The sequence below is a fragment of the Pinus tabuliformis genome, chromosome 5_2 (genome assembly GCF_031772625.1).
Source record: "Pinus tabuliformis cultivar Carrire ecotype Pingquan chromosome 5_2, CPIR1, whole genome shotgun sequence".
NCBI classification, from domain to species: Eukaryota; Viridiplantae; Streptophyta; class Pinopsida; order Pinales; family Pinaceae; genus Pinus; species Pinus tabuliformis.
In genome coordinates, this window is record NC_142306.1 from 117,791,497 (window position 1) to 117,809,261 (window position 17,765).

General features: G+C 37.7%; 1 protein-coding gene across 1 annotated transcript; it reads right to left on the minus strand.

Moving 5' to 3' along the window:
* Nucleotides 1–15,069: 15,069 nt before the first annotated feature.
* Nucleotides 15,070–15,624, minus strand: LOC149157777 (uncharacterized). Its single transcript, XM_089433785.1, has one exon. The coding sequence runs from the start codon at nucleotides 15,622–15,624 to the stop codon at nucleotides 15,070–15,072; it is 555 nt and encodes a 184-aa protein (XP_089289911.1).
* Nucleotides 15,625–17,765: the final 2,141 nt, after the last annotated feature.

The window sequence follows — 17,765 nt, forward strand, 5'->3', positions numbered from 1 at the left end:
AGTGAAAAGAGATTTGATCCTTCTAGGCGTTTGGTAGATTTGGAGTTAAGATGGTTCTAGGTTGGTATAATATATATGTAGTTGATATTGAAATATTTTATTTATTATTCATGTTCTCCACATTAAAATGTTAAAATATGTCCCTTAATGTTTTTTCTTATATGTATACATTTAATTATTTTTATTATTATTATTTTTTAAAATATTACATATCAAAACCATATTAAACATTGAAAAAATTACAAATATCCCCCATATATTGAATTAGAAAGCAACTATTAATGGAATAAAAATTCTCTCAATCTTTATCGCTAAAGTGAAAATATAAGAAAATTTTCAATTAAATTACTTTATTTTTCTTGTATAAAGTATCTATAAAATTATGTTATTTAATACGGGCATTGAAATATTTTACTTATGGTTGACACTAAAATATTTTTTGTTATACATATATTGTTGTTCTAAATATCACATGTAAATGGAACTAGGATGAATTACACATAATGTAATATGCCATGTGAAAAAATCACATTTACACATAATGTAATATGTCATGTGAAAAATTTACATTTCTTCCTTGTAGCAAAAAGTAAATTATATTTTTTTACTCATTACATTTCTTCCTCATAATATAAAAGCTAAATTATTATTTTTTACTTTCATTTACTTTATATCTCTATATAAATTTATATAAGATTAAGGTGTAAATTGAAGTATTGTAATTATGGTGGACATTAATTTCTTTTTTGAGAGAGGTTTTCTTTTTTTATTACTCTTTTTAATTTGTTAATTTAAATTATTGTTTTACTATTTTTAAATGTAACATTATGTGACAACATCTCTCCCAGATTGAGCTGTAGAGCACCTCTTGGCCCAATTAATTTAGATTTAATGTAACTCAAAAAATTATATTTTTATAAAATTTAATTTATTACTAAAGTAATGAGATTTTCAAGCAATTTAAATTTAATATTTATAGCAACTCTTACCAATTTAAATTAGAAATTTCTTTCTCTAAAGATGAGGATCAAGAAATGTAAAATAAGGCTTCTGAAGTTACTTGTAGTTGGGGATTTTCTTGGAAGTTCTCCCTTAAAGAGGCAAGTGAATTTTTTTTTTTCTAGTAATAATGATATAACATTTTGGTGTTATTTTGGTTCTTAATTTGCTACTATATTGGTTTAAATTTAGCTCTTTTTGATAATAAATATGAGTTAAATAATTAAAAAATGATACTATATTAGATTTAAACTTTTGACAAATAATATATTTGATTATTGTTTAATGAACAATTCAAAAATATTATTTTTTCCACATACTTAGCACGAGATAGTCACTAAAATTCATGTTTTCACATTTCTCCTAGCTAATATAACATCATGTTCACAATGATAAAGACATGTCTACTTTAAATAATTTAGTTATAAATACATAAAAACAGATACTTATTTTACATATTCTAAATAGGGAAAAAATGCATCACCAAGTCTATTTGAAAGTCAAACAAATGCCTCTTAATCACCATCACAAATGTGGTGCGCTTGATATGTTTTGCATGCACCAGAGTGACCATATTTACCAAACACATTGCAAAAATAATATTTAAAAATATTGCTATAGCTTGATGCATTCGATAAAGTGAACATTTTGTACCGGTGCGTTAAGGTTATACTTGCACACCAATGCGTAAGTGTGACGCATCACTATAAAAAATTTAAATTTGTGAACTAACAATGGTGCGTCATACGTGTGTTCGCACTAATGTCAGTGCAGTTATGTTTGATAGGGCACCAGAGAAGGTGCATTACTGTGTTTTTGGCGCACCGATGATTTTTTTTAAATTGAAAGTTATGTTTCCATATCAATAAATATATTTTTCATTTAATAAAAAAAAATGCATGTTTGAGGCTAGTATATTTTACACATCAATCATGTAGCAGAGACATCAATAGAGGGAGCAGGAGCAAGTGGCGTACCCATACAATATGGTTCGACCATGGGAGACTAGAGAGAGGGAGAACACCTTATTGTTGTCCTATAATACACACTCCAGGTGTCTTACCTAGACCTCAGAGGTCCCTGCTACAAACTACCATCGCACCATGGATTTCATAAATGAAACTGTGGAAATTTTCTACTTTCTTAAACATTTTCGATTCAAATGGTAAAATAAGAGTGAAATTAGAAGGCAGTAGTATGGATAAAAGGTATCAGATTAGGGTTTCATGGGTCTTATCAGTCACACACCAAACACCGTGAAAATTTGCAAGTGTGCCTTTCACGCCACTGTTGTATCATACAATTGATGTCCTTCAAACTGACGATGTGATGTATATGGCTTAGGCTCGTGACTTTCAATGACATGATGTATATGGCTTGGGCTTGTGACCTTCAATGATCATTCTGGGTAGGATATATTTTAATAATATATCACACACAACACCTTATTATGTAGCCTTATCACTTATTATTACCGAACTTATAAAGACATGTCTACTTTAAATAATTTACTTATAAATACATAAAAATAAATATTTATTTTACATAATCTAAATAGGAAAGAAAAATACAGCACCAAGTCTATTTGAAATTCAAACAAATGCCTCTTATTGATTCTGAACTAAATAAGACGAAAACACATGTGAACTAATTAATAAACCGATAAGTATCTAAATCAAGACTAAATCTTCAATGTTATCTCTAAATTCACTATTTTTTTCTAATTTTCCTATTTGATAAGGGTTGCAACCTTGAATCCTCATTATCATAGATATTGTACACAATTGGAAATACTTAGTTTTAAATGTAAAAATGTTTCCACTGCAAAAAAATTGTAAAAACATTTGTGAATCTTACCAATTATATTATAAAATTCCAACAACACAAATAAAAAAACAAAATAATTAGCGAAATAAAGAAAATAAAAACATACAACAATAGTATAAATAATGAAATAACACAAGTACATACCACTCTCCTTTGTCATCACCCTGATTATCTTCCTCGCTTGGCATGATAACACTGTTATTCTCAAAAATATGTTTTGATCTAGGGTCATGTCTTAATGCGAACCACCAATACCTATCCAACACATCTAGGTAAAAAAACATCTGGTTACAGTGTTTTCGGAAAACGTAAGGATGCGTAGCTTCATGCCACATCTTTCTAGAGTTGATAGATATCATCCCACTATCGCGATCTTCCTTTAAATTATTCTGATCAAAGGTGTCCCACCACTTGCACCTAAAAATAACACATTGGAATGAATAGAAGTCCACTTGAATGACCTCTTGTATCTTTCCAACACAACCTAATGTCCCTTGCATTAGGTTTTGATCGGGGTGGCCAACACGACTAGATTGGTTGAACTCAACTTCCACTCCACACTCTTGTATCATGTATCCATCATTGACATCCTTCGTGCGAAAACGATGTCCATATTCCCACATAGATGGGAACAAATGCACCTATAAAAAAGTGAAAAAATCATAGTGTCATGTGTCTAATAACTTGAACATAATTAGAAATATAACATATATATAGATGTTACAATTCAAAGGTGTAGTATGAAGTTAAAACTGTACAAAAAGAGATTATAATTACTGAGTTGTTGCACCCAATCCCTATGTTTAGTGCATCCTCTTCAGCTCGTGGGTAATGACCATATGCACCTTATTTCCCTTTGACTTGATCAACAACCCAACCGTTAGGGCATGTCATTGGCATATTTTCTTTTAAATGACAAAGATAAGACACACTTCTACCATTCGCCGTCTGAATTCTTTCTTCCACTATCCCATTTCCTCCTCTTTTGTTTGTACAATGCAACCCATGATTGCATCGCTTCCATATTGTTAAGAATGAATTTGTTCATGGCTTCAATTTCTAAATTTGTTGATGAAATCAAACCAACACACACACAAACTTATAGTACCTATGAGGTCAAAATATGCATTAATAAGAAGTTAATAGTGAATATTTACTGTGTAGTAATTTGAAAAATGATAACCTTGCACTTACTCTTTATCACGCACCTCTTTCCATTCATTTCGTGAAGCTCCCCTTCTCTTCTGTCTTCATCCCTTTCATCATCCCAAATCAACGCACCTGGTGTGTTGTTGATCTGCTTGATGTACTCACTGGCATTATAGAAAGATTCATATGATATATACCCCTCTGTCATAGACCCCTCGTGTTTGGCCCCTTTTCGAACAATGCATTTCAATTTCTTCATGTACCTCTTTAAGAAGAACATCCAACGACAAGAAACCACCCCAACTAATTCAACCTCATCTACTAGGTGAATTAGGAGATGAACCTACAAGTCAATGAAACTTGTTTGCAATTCCTTCTCAAACATATAAATAATCTCAGCGATCTCTGGATGCTACTGTGGAATGCTAGCCATATGAATCTCCTTTTATGTGACCCAACGTACAAATGTTGATAATTTAGATATGGCATGTCGTAGGTCCTGGGGGAAGTCATGGTTCACATACCCACACACGAGTAGAGGATAATATCACTACACAGTAAATAGTACATTATACAAAAATTAATTATAAAATATCCCATCACATAAAATAATAAAATTAGCGATTGTGTGGATACTCTGCAACCTGCGAGATCCGCATTCTGCGCGATTTGAAGCCTGCGAGCATGTCCGCTTTCTACGTGTTCTGATCCTGCGAGCGCATCCGCCGAGGGCTCTGCTGCAGGCTGCAGCCGGCCTGGCTGGATCTGCTGGCTCTTCATGGAGGAGCTGACTCCCCCACAGGGGCCTCCCTCTCCTCCTCCGCCTTCCGCCGCTGAGGCCTTCAAAACCTTGCTGGCCTCTCTGCCCAAGAAGAAATGCATGGAAGCTGCAAAGTTTGTGAAAAAACTAGAAGATATCCCTGAGATCTCTCTTCCACCAGAAGGACCGATCCAAGTAGCCTTGTCTCTAGCAGATCGTGCTCTGGTCGGTTAGTTTACAGGACTTTGGCCTTCCCCGAAATCAACTGAGAACTGGGTCGCCAAGAACTGGGCACCTTTGATAAAAAACAAGGTAACCTCTTACTTCCTCGGAAGAGGATATTTTTTGTTTGAATTCTCTGCAAAAGAGGACAAAGATCTCATTTTCAGGAATGGCCCTTACTTCATGGGCCCTCAAGGTCTGTATTTAAATAAATGGATGCCAGACTTCGATCCGGTGGTGGATGTGCCTACAACGGTCCTGGTGTGGGTGAGACTCCCCAACCTTCCAGTTCACTGCTGGAACTGGGATTCTCTGAAGCACATAGGAAATACCCTTGGAAAATTTATAGACAAGGCCAACAACAAAGATCAGTATGACTGTGCCAAAATCTGTGTGGAGGTAGATCTGGAGGTCGGAATACTGGAAGACATCAAAATAGTTGTAGGTCCCTGGACTCATGTACAGAAACTGGATTATGAGCAGCTGCTGTTCAAATGCCGAAAGTGCCACGTCTACGGACACTTTACCAGAGACTACCCGTCGAAAGGGGTGGAATAAAAAGGGAAAGAAGATGGATGGAACCAGGCAAAGCACTCCAAAACTTCTCACAAGAAGAATGCAAATGTAAACGCTAAAGCTCCTCAAGCGGGTGCTGCTCAAAAATCATCCATGGAAAGCCAAGGAAATAAATTTGAGATCCTTGGATCTGAAATCATGACCACCCAGGAGACAGAAATCCCAAAGGAGGCCTCTCCAACTAAAGCCTCCCCCTCCATCAAAAGTGTACTAGAGAGATCCAAGGGGAGGATAACAAAAGAGGAGGAGGAAACCCAAGAGTCCGAGGAATTGGAGGAAGAAGGGGAAATAGGTGAATCACAATCTTCTCCTAGAAGATCTACAAGAGGACACAAGTTTGAAAAGGAAAAAAGAGAACAAGAAACTTATAAGGACAAGCTCCAGGGCAGCCAGCCAACGTTAGAGAAACTCCTAGCAAAAACCCCGAAGATGACGAGGATTCAATCCCAGGGCTCCAAGGGAGCCCATCACGGCAAAAATAAATGATGAAGATAGTCTCCTGGAATTGTAGGGGAATGGGCACCAAAGCCAAGGAAGAAGCAATGAACAACTTAATAAGACTGGAAGCCCCGGACATCCTTCTCATCCAGGAGACTAAATTGGAGGACTCAGCTTTCCTCCAAGCAAGCAAAAAATTTTGGAAAAAAGACGGAGTGCATGCAACCTCTGCCCGTGGAGCTTCGGGAGGACTTGGGACGCTCTGGAATCCTAATAAGTTCTTATTAATCTCTGAGTCCCTGAATACTCATTGGATTTTTTTAAAAATGCAACATTTAGAATCTAAGGAAATTATTTGCCTGTTCAATGTATATGCTCCTAACAATGCAGGTGAGAAAAAAATATGTTGGGACTCCATCAAAAGCCTAGAGAATTTGGAAAATATAATCATAGCTAGAGATCTCAACCTCACCCTCCTCTCATTAGAAAAAAGAGGAGGCAGTATCGTCAGGGATCCAGCAAGAGAATTAGCGGAAGACCTCATGCAGGATTGGGATCTGATAGACATTAAGCCGATTACTAGTAAGTTCACTTGGTCAAATAAGAGAGTTGGTCTGGGTTACATAGCGACAAGACTTGATAGATTTTTGGTTCAAAGATCCTTCCTACTTCTTGTATTAGAGGCTAGAATGCGCATTCTCCATAGTAGTGTTTCAAATCACAAGCCCATTAACCTAGAGCTGCTAACCCCCAAGGATCTGGGGCCTATACCTTTCAGATTCAGCTCACTCTGGACCCAAGAGGCAGACATCATGGAAAAGGTCAGAGACTGCTGGAAAGATCCAGTCAAGGGCTCCGTTTTTTTTGTTTGGGAGGAAAAACTTAGAAGGGTAAAAGCCATGCTAAAAACTTGGGCTAAGACCTTGCCCAACCCCTGCTGCTGAAAGGAAAAAAATCCGAAGTGCTCTAGGAAATCAGCATCTCCATCTAGAAGTAGCTGAAATTACTAAAGTTGAATCGGAAAAGGAGGCCCAGCTTCAGCAAAATTTCCACAAGGCCTGTCTGGCAGAAGAAGAATACTGGAGGCTCAAGTCCAGGAGTCTTTGGCTCAAATCTGGCGACAGAAACTCCTCCTTTTTCCATAAACAAGCCCAAGCCAAGAAATGTGGCAATTCCATCTCTGAAATAAAAGTAGATAACTGCACCCTGAAGGATTTTGGTAGCATCAAAAAGGAAGCCTCAGAGCATTTTGAGAAGCTGTATAGGGAAGACATAGAGGCTGGTCAAAACGATATTCTGCTGGACACTGTCCCTAGCCTTATCACACCTAGAATGAACCAGGCACTTGAAGACAAAATCTCCCAAAATGAAGTCAGGGAGGCCCTCTTCGCAATGGACCCCGATAAAGCCCCGGGACCGGACGGTTTTACTCCTAGATTTCTCCAGACCTATTGGCAGATTGTTGAGAAGGAGTTCTACAAAATGATCCAGAAGTCCCAAGAATGTCAGAAAATTGGAGGTTGCACAAATTCAGCTTTTCTCGCCCTCATCCCTAAAGAAAAAGGTTGAAGAAAATTCTCCCCAAAATCATCCCGGAGAACTAAGGTGGATTTATTCATGGCAGGCAGCTTGTGGACAACTTCGTTCTGGTCCAAGAGGCGATTCATTCCAGCCTTCACCGAAAGGAAAAAGGTATGGTTATTAAACTAGATCTAGCAAATGCTTTTGATCATGTTAGGCATAGTTTTTTGTTTGATGTGTTGCACAAACTAGGGTTCGGTCAAAGTTTCATCAAGTGGATTAGAGCCTGTATTTCAGAACCTTGGATCGCCCCCCTGGTGAACGGTAGGGCTGCTGAGTTTTTCAAAGCATCTAGAGGGCTAAGGCAGGGGTGTCCCCTCTCACCCCTTCTATTCGTGCTACAGGCTTCTGTCCTCAGCTTCTATTTAGGAAAAAAACAGCAAGATCAAGACATCGCTGGCCTGTGCATTGCAAGAGGGGTGAAGAGCATCAACCACGCCCTCTTCGCTAATGATACCTTGTTGTTGGGGGCTACAACCCCTCATTCAGAAATAAAGTTTAAAGAAGTGCTGGAAGACTACTGTAAGGCTTCGGGCAACGTATTAAATAATGGCAAATGCCATATCTACTGTTGGAATATTCCTGCTTCAACTGCAAGCTCCATTGCCAGATGTCTAGGCTTTGCAGCCTCTACATCTTGGTCCTCATTTAAATATCTTGGGCTGCCCATCTTTCACAAGAGGGCCTTGAGCAAAGACTGGTATCCCTAGATAGACAAATTCAAAGAAAAAATGCAGGCTTGGGGATCCTCCTGGCTCAACATTGTCGGAAAATCAGTGCTCATCAAAGCAGTGCTTAGCAACCTTCTGCTATTCAAATTCTCTGTTCTCTTGGCACCTGTGGGAATAATTAAAAAGATGGAGGAGCTAATAAGAAAATTTTTCTGGAAAGGAGGTAAACAAAACGAGAAGAGGATACCCCTAGTCAATTGGGAAATTGTCACCAGACCGATTCAGGAGGGAGGACTGAACTTCAAAGACCTCAGTGTTCAAAACTTAGCCATGGGAGCCAAATTGATTTGGAAAATCATTGCTCCAAATCCAGGTTGGGTCCAATTTGCACTATGGAGGAAATACTTCAGAGGATCGAGACTTAGATGCCTGGATCAACCCAAAAATCAATTCAGAACCCCTTTCAGCATGATCAACAGCAAAATTGGCTCACTGATAAGAAACCATTCCTTCTGGATTCCAGGAAATGGGAAACGCATTAACCTGTGGAATGACAGAATACTAAATAGACCCTCGTTGGCAGATTTAGGATCCATGACAGAGCTGAAATGATGGATGTCAGAGGCTAGCATCAGTATGCTATGGGACCTCTCGAACTGGAATGGTGACGTTTGGACGGGCTGGAAACAGCTCCCAGTTCCACCCGCCTTACAAACAGAACTGGCAATGTTCACCATGATGATGCACGGGCTGGCTCCTATACATGCATGCAGACAGGACGTGAGAGGTTGGGGCTCGAATCTGGCAGGTTACACAGTGGCTCAGGGCTACGCTAAGTATCTGGAGCGGCCTCACGTGCCTCCCAATCCAGCTCCCTGGGTAGGCATCTAGAAACTTCCTTCAATTCCAAAAGTCGATCATTTCTGTTGGCTTCTTTGCCAGCAAAAAATTCTAACTGAAGATAGGCTACAGAAAAGGGGCATCTTTGGACCCTCAAGATGCCCACTTTGCAAAGAAAGCTCGGAATCTTCCCTTCATCTCATGATACAGTGCAAATTTGCAGTTTTCATCTGGCAGGAGCTTCTTGGTTCATGGAATTATAAGTTCATTTTCCCCTCCTCTGTTCCAGACCTATTTGTGGACTGGATGGCCAGATATCCAAGCCCAAATCCAAAAAATAAAATAGTCAGGGCAGAATGGAGTGCTCTACCTAAATTCATCAGCTGGCAAGTCTGGCTGGAAAGGAATAGAAGGATATTCCGAAATAAGGAACAGGACTTCAGAATAGTTGCCAATTCAGTGAAATGTCAGCTAGTTGAGTGGCTGGGAGACAAAGGAGATGATTCTAATCTAAGCCAGTAGGACATTGATTTGGGAGCTACCCTTAATTTCAAATTTCAAAAATCGAAAAGCACATCTACATCTCTCAAAGACTGGCAAATCAGGAAAAATGAAGAAGATTTTCAATCTTGGCTGTCCAAACAAAAACTTCCCTCTCTCTTCTTTGATGGGGCAGCCAAAGGAAATCCAGGTATTGCTGGAGCTGGAGGGCTCATCATAAATCCAGATGAAACATCTTCACACAGATTTTCCTGGGGATTAGGCCATTCCTCAAGCATACAAGCTGAAGCGATGGCCCTTTTTCAAGGAATCAAACTTCTCAAAGAGCTGGGCCTCAAGGAGGAAAATGTCTTTGGGGATTCCCAGGTTATCATCAAAGTAGTGGCGACCAACTCTAATCCAGTGGACCTGCAGCTCGCAAGGATAATTACAAGGATTAAAGGAATGGAAAATTCCCTGAAATTGAAATACTTTCATGTTTTGAGAACAAATAACAAAGAAGTAGACATTGAGGCAAACAAGGCAGCCTAGTTAGTTGCCGGAACTATCCTTAGAGACAACGAAATCTATTGGGACCCAATCCCCTAAAGAGCCATGTTTTACTGCATATTATTGAAACAATTTGTTTGTATTTTTAAGCTCGGGATCTCAGCAGTAAAAGTCCACTATATAAAATGTAAAAAGAGGAGCCTGATAAGAGTAGGCGCTATGTTCCTCTTGCTGGAGAGACATGCAGAAATTTGCCTCTCTTTTTGTAATCAAATTTGTGGCTCTTTGCCAATCAGTTAATGAAATCCCATAACCGTTTTTGTAAAAAAAATAAAAAAATAAAAAATAATAAAATTGTGTATCTGACATACGTGCGCTTAGAAGGTTCAAATGGTCATGCAATTTCAAACCCGAAAAATTGTCTTCCACAGTGAAGCAACGCTGTAGTGAAGACTGTATAAACAAGACACCCTCACGCTCATTATACCTTCCTTTGCTAAAGAAAGATCATATTTATTTAAAATCCATGGGACATCACATTCTTTAAAAGACCAAGAGGTACCAACCTCTCCTATAGTTTCTTGTCTTGGCTAATGTTTCTTTTTAGTTTTTGAAGAAATAAGATTTCTCCTAACAGCCAATATGTCACTTTCTTTTGATGATATGTGCCTCCATAAAGAAGATGAAATGTTTTTAAATATATGCTGGGATCTTGTAAGTGGGAAATCTTAAGATGCTCCCAATATGGGATCTCATAAAAGACACATTTCCTTTTCATACTAATGGGAAATTTCTCAACATATGTGTTGAAGAATTTTGGATCATCGAATACAGGCTCCCCATTTGAATCTAACATTTCTGGAAACTCCTTCTCCTTCTCTCTCTGATATGCTCTAAACCATTCAACTGGTGTCATTATTTCAGACCTTTGGGTTCTCTCTGGTTTACCATTGAAAGCAGATGTTGCTCTTCTATAAGGGTGATATTCTAGGAGGAATACCCTGGAGTAGTCATACACTGGCTTTTGTAGGTGGTTGGACCACCTAGCCTTTAGAGAAGGTCCACAATATTTACATCCATGATACCCTTTTGTTACAAGACTTACGAAATTATTGTATATAGGCCGACACGTTAATCACCATGAATATCAGAACAATTGCAGTAAATGAAATTAATATGCGAAAAAATATTGTTAGGTCTATAAACAAATCAACAAAAATGGGATTTATCAAAGCAAACTCTTAAGCCTAGATAATCATGTATAGTGTAAGCACATATTCCATACAACATAAAACTTCTCTTTATTGTAATGGGTTGTGATACATCGTACACATGTATCCCTTCCAATAATTCCTCCAATTCATCTACCAATGGTTGTAAGTAGACATCCATATTCTTCACTTGTATTTTACTAGGGGCTATGAGAGCCAACATAAGATTTTCATTCTTCACAAACAACGAGGGATATTATTATTGATCACTACTATGGTCCAAACAAAATAGTTGGTGTTTTGGAGGGAATATAGGTTAACGCTATCCTTGGATATGATGAGTCATAGAATTCATACTTCATCCTTGAATTTTTCAGGCCATGTATCCTCTATATGCTTCATGGGTATTGAATCTGTTTAGATTTGCATAACTCCTAACTCATCTGTGTGAGGTATGCCATCCTTACAACATAGTTAATTCTTTGCAACGAAATAGTCTTTGAATCCTTGGGATTATAGGCATGTGCCTCAATATCTTTTGAGGAGGACCATGTGATTTACCCATTTTTTTTGAATTACGGTACCTGTCATGCCCACATTTCGGACAGATCTCTTTGTCTACATATTCTCTTTTATATATAATACAATCATTCGTACATGAATAATATGATATGTACTCAACACCCAACATTTTAACCAACTTCTTTTCCTCTTCGCAACTACCCGGCAAGACATTATCACTTGGAAGAACCTTATCTTTGAATATCCTGTAGTTGGTGGGAATATAATTGTACAATGTCAATATTTAACATTCATAAAATCAACCATTTTTAATTTTTATTGTGTGACAAAATATAAGGAACTTGATCGATCATGCAGGTCAGTTACCTCAAAACTGTCGAAAAACATGCATTCGACATGCCAAACTTTGCTTTCACGTTGTATAACAACATCATTTTCCCCAGCCCAATATACTTTGACTTGCCACCAGATCCAAAGAGAGGGGTGGTGGAAGCAGATTTCAGGCTTTCGAATAAGGTATCAATGATATGAGCATCATCCCCTAGCTCATCGTTTTGGAATGCATCTAACAACATTTCCTACATGGCAGTCATATCCTGTAAGTAATCATGCATACCGACCTCTATTTGATGAATAGTTGAATCAAGCACCTATTAAATTACCACTATTTTTGTAGTCATTCCTAATTGGTGAATCTGGACGTGATGGGAATTGAATAGGTGATTGATTCAACCATTCTTTGCATGCTTCCTCTCCGGTTCTTGCTCTTAATGCAACCTTCTCTCGAGTTGACATTATAGTGGGGTGCACTAGAAGATGGTAGGTGGGTCTCTCATCATCACTAGTATCCTAATTTCAAAAAATATTGAACATCATTAGTACAATATCAGCGATATTAGTAAACATGTCAATGAAATTGGTTTGTTGAAATTACATCATACCAAACAATTATTACCATTGTTGATCTAGGATTGCGACTGGAATATGTCGTGTTCCAATTGGCAAGGTGAAGAGGTTGTCCATTTTCATCTACCAATTGCTTGTGATATGCTATTCCTGATAAGAGCTTTCGACGTTTTTGAAATGGAAGAATCCTGCAAATTTGGATACATTTTATTCAAATTGACATGGATTAAAAAAAATTCAATTAGATAATCAAAATATAAATAAAATATGAACTTATTGGAGATGGAAAGGGATAACTCTGCGAAGTACTTTGATCAACAATATGGAACGAGCTGGAATTTGAAGAATAAGTCTTTTAATATTATTGAGATTTTGTCCCCCATTTGAGAAAAAATCAAAAGTAAATTTTTTTGTCCATATCTAAAATTAATCACGAGAACCATATAACCACAATCTGAATTTCAATATAGTTTTAAAACCATTTTTCAAGAATAAGGCAATTTTAAGTGGAAAATTTATACTATGAACTACTATAATTCATTTGGATACGTCCTAAAAGATAATTTGAGATTAATATGCCATTTTATGTGAAAATAAAATTTCAGATAGCTTTTAAACCAGACCGGTGTGCTTATTAGAACAAAGTGCACCGATGCATTTAAATAATACAAGTACTGGGGCGTTTAAATAATACCTGCACCAGTTCTGACTTTCCGAAAAATAATATGTTATCATATCGATGCTCTTGTAAAAAAACACATCGATGCGTTTAAAAAAAATAGCACCAATACGCCCTTGTTTCTAGATTAAAAAAAATAAACATGAATTCAACCAACTCGATGCTCTTATAATGTATAATATGAGCTACTGTAATACATAACTTTTAAACCATAATGGTGCACTTATCAAAACAAAGCACAATGTTGTGTTTAAAAAATACTAGCACCAAGGCGTTTAAATAACACCCGCACCGGTTTACGACATTCTGAAAAAAAACATGTTATCATATCGATGCTCTTGTACAAAAACACATCGATGCGTTAAAAGAAAACATCATCGCTACACACTTGTTTCCGTATTTTAGAAATAAAAATGGATTCAACCAACTCGGTGCTCTTATAACAATTAGAGCACCAATGCTTTTATATAGAAACCACATCATTGTGTTAAAAAAATTAATTGCATCGTTTCAGAATTTGGAAAAAAAATTGTATCATGTCGGTGTGTTGAAAAAATTTAGCGCCCTGGCAATGTCGCTGCACTAATCCTATAAACTCACTGGTGCACTTGACTATTGAACGCACCTATAAGCGAAGAATTTGAAAAAAAATGTGATTTTTTTTCTTCGTTTTTTAAAATTAAAAAATGAGCAACAATTGATTTTTTGAAATCTAATTTCATAAAGTTTTTTAAATAGTAAAAGTTTTTCACTATTTTATTATTTTACCCAAAATTTCAAGGAAGTGATTTGCGAGAGAGACATACTAGGAGAACTATGCAACAACAGAATAATTTGGAGCAACAGAACTATTCAGAAGATCATAAGTTGAAAAGTATGGTGATTCACTCAAAACCTTGCATAGAAAAAATTTTCAATTTTATTTCTTATTTTACTAATAAAAAAATTTACAATTTCTGTTATGGTTTTATTAAAAGATAGATCATTTGCGAGAGAAACATACTGGTAGCACTATGGAGCAACAAAATATTTTGGAACTACAGAAAGATCAGAATTTGAAAGGTATGGTGATTCACTGAAAAACTAGATAACAAAAAATTAAAATTTTACTGTTTTTTTTTTACAATTTTTGTTAGCTTTATTCACAATTCAGAAAGAAAATGAAAATAAAAAACTTGTATCATAAAAAAATTACTATAGATTTTATTGGTAATTTTTTTTACGATCTCTGTTCCTATTTAAATTTAATTAAAATTCAGGAAAAAAAAGATATATATAAATATATTTACCTTATACCCTTGCTTCTTCTTGCAAAATTTCACCTTAAGGTTTACCTTCCTCTACGACTTCACAATTAGGGTTTTTCTTTTTTCCCATGGAAAAATCATAATTTCATTAGTGAAAGAAATTACATTTTGTAGATGCATAAGCATATTCCGATATTTCTATCAATATACACAGCTTCCGCAGAAGAAACAAAAACCAACTAGCTAAGTCCACCCAGGGAGGTAGTAGACTAGACAGAGTCTGAAAAAGAGTCCTAAAATATAACAAAAACCAGCAGTATGAATATTATCATGGTCCACGCAGGGAGATAATACCAAAAATATGTACTGTGCCAGTCATAATATATCTGCATATCAGATCATAAACAACAAAAGAAATATGTACAATAATTATCTTATCAGTGTCCAAACATTAATTCAAAATGTCCATAAAAGGCCTGTGATAGTACTGGTAGAGTTTGCCATCAATATGTTTGCTGATCAGCCTGATGCCCTGCTCCCGGATCACGCCTTCTTTTGAAAGACGGCCAGCCTCTGAGTTCCGCTCCCTGTAGATATGTTTACATGAAAAATAGTCAAAATTTGATATCAATCTTAAAGCCTCTTCAAGAATGTGTCTCAATGAGAAAGACCAGCAAGTAGATACTCTATTCAACCAATCACAGACAATCATAGAGTCACCAAACAAATGTAATGCATGGCAGTTCTTCTCCAAAGCAAATCGAATGATATGATAAGATGCAGATAGCTCTGCAAAGTTATTCGTGCCCCTTCTAAAACCCATAGACAGGATGTAGGAATGTCTCTCAGATATGTGCAGGATAGCACCCCCACCACATCCGTCTTCTTGTGCAGCCCCATCAAAGTATGCCCAGGGTCTATTGCAGTCAAACTGTTCCTGGGAGATAGTACGAGTGTTAGGGGGTGGAGGGTCATCAGGAATAATATCATAATCCGCTTTGATCATGGCAGCTATACTAGACCATCTAGGGGGGGTGTCGTGGAAAATCAAATGATTGCGAGCTATCCAGATACAGAGGAAGGTTTCTCAGCTTGTGAGGCGAGACAGAATGAAACCAAAGGTTCCAAGCATCAACCAGAGAGTTCGAAAGCCAAATACTATTAGAGGGGACAATAACAAACACAAGATTCCATGCATTACGGATAACATGGCAATGCAAGAAGATGTGGGAAGCAGTTCACCATCCATGTTACAAAAGTGACACCAGTGCGGGCAATAAAAAGATCTCTTCATTAGGTTATCCCCCGTGGGGATTTTATTTTTCAAAATGCACCACATAAGAACTCTGGATCTAGGAGGTGCCTTAAGTTTCCAGAGGAGTTTTCACCACTATAGAATGACTTGGGGCTTTCACGAATTTGCCAGAACAATATAACCCTCCTTTGGTGTGTATCTCCCAGATTTCGCCAGAGCCCAGATTATCTCATCCTCCCCATCTGTAATTCAGATATGTGTCTCCATTAATGCCTGTATATAGTCCCTCCAGAGCTGTCTCCATCGTGGAGGGATGTTGAGTTGATTTTCAGTTTTCCATGCCTGTTGTAGGAATGAGGAGTTATGCTCGTCTGCAATATGAGCAAGGTGTGTAATATTATGCTCCATTAAGTGTTCTATAAGAGCCTGAGGTAATCTGTGCATGTTCCCACAACCTATCCATGGGTCTATCCCAATGCGAACTCTGTTCCTCGAGTGTATCCTCCATGTAATGCCAGAGCGGATGGGATCCAGTGCTTTTAGAACAACCTTCCAAATAATCGAAATACTTGTATAGGGTCCTACCGGTCTACGGATCCAGTCTTACACCTGTGCAGGGGCAATATATTTCAAGTAGGCTACCCTTGTCCATAAACTGTTCGAAGCAACCATTTGCCATCCTAATTTCGCTGCCATCACAGGGGAGAAATCATCCAGTTTTTTGAGACCCCAACCCCCCCATTTTTTTGGGAGTGTGAGTGCCTCCCACTTAGTCCATGCAAATAATCTCCCAGGAAATTTACCCCTCCATAAGAATCTGCTGCAAATATTTTGTATCCTAGTCAGAATGCCCCGAGGAATCTAGGCCAGAGACATCTAGTAAACTAAGGTCGCTTCGAGGACACTCTTGATGAGTGTCAAACGGCCAGCACAAGATAGAAATCTTAAGTACCATATACTTAGCCTTTTCTCCAGCTTTGCTATGAGCCAAGGCCAATCCACAATCTTGTACCCAATTGGCTTTAATTTGTAACCCAAATATTTTAATCCCTCATCCAGTTCCAACTGGGTGAAGTGGAATATGTGGAGAGCATAATGCATTTCGTGCTGTGCAAGCTATGGCCGTCAATGTAGATTTGCCATCATTAATGATCATCCCTGTGGCCTTCTGAAATAAAGAAAAAATGTCTCTGATCGAAGTCAGATCCCCAACGCTACCATTGAGAAAGACCAACACATCATCCACAAATAGGAGATGTGTAAGAGTGCAATCCTCCATGATCTTAATACCACTGAGTCTACCACGCCTATGTTCCTCTGAAATGATCCTATTGAGCCCGTCCATGACCAGAAGAAAAAGAAGTGGAGAGAGAGGACACCCCTGCCGGAGACCTCTAGCTGAGGTGAAAAAAGGGGTAGCACTACCATTTACCAGAACACTGAAAGGAATGTTAGTGATGCATCCCATGATCCATTTAATAAAAGAGAAAGGGAAACCAAGGTGGGTTAGAAGCATTCTCAGATATAACCAATTTACCCTGTCAAAAGCTTTAGATAAATCCACCTTCATTATCATACCTTTGCCTTTTTTGCAGTGGAGTGTGTGTAATACTTCCTGTGCAGTCCCAATCGCCTCATGAATTTGCCTGTCCTTCAGAAATGCAAATTGTTCAGGTAGGATGTGCTTAGATAAGATGGGCTTCAATATGTTTGCTATAATTTTAGCTATAATCTTGTACAAATAGTTACATAGCGAAATGGGACGAACTTCATCATATGAGGATGGGTTGTCTGTCTTTGGAATGAGGGCAATGAAAGTGGAGGTAATGGCAGCTTCCAAACGTCCCGAAGTCCGAGACTCCTCCACAACACTGAGAAGATCTGACCCAATC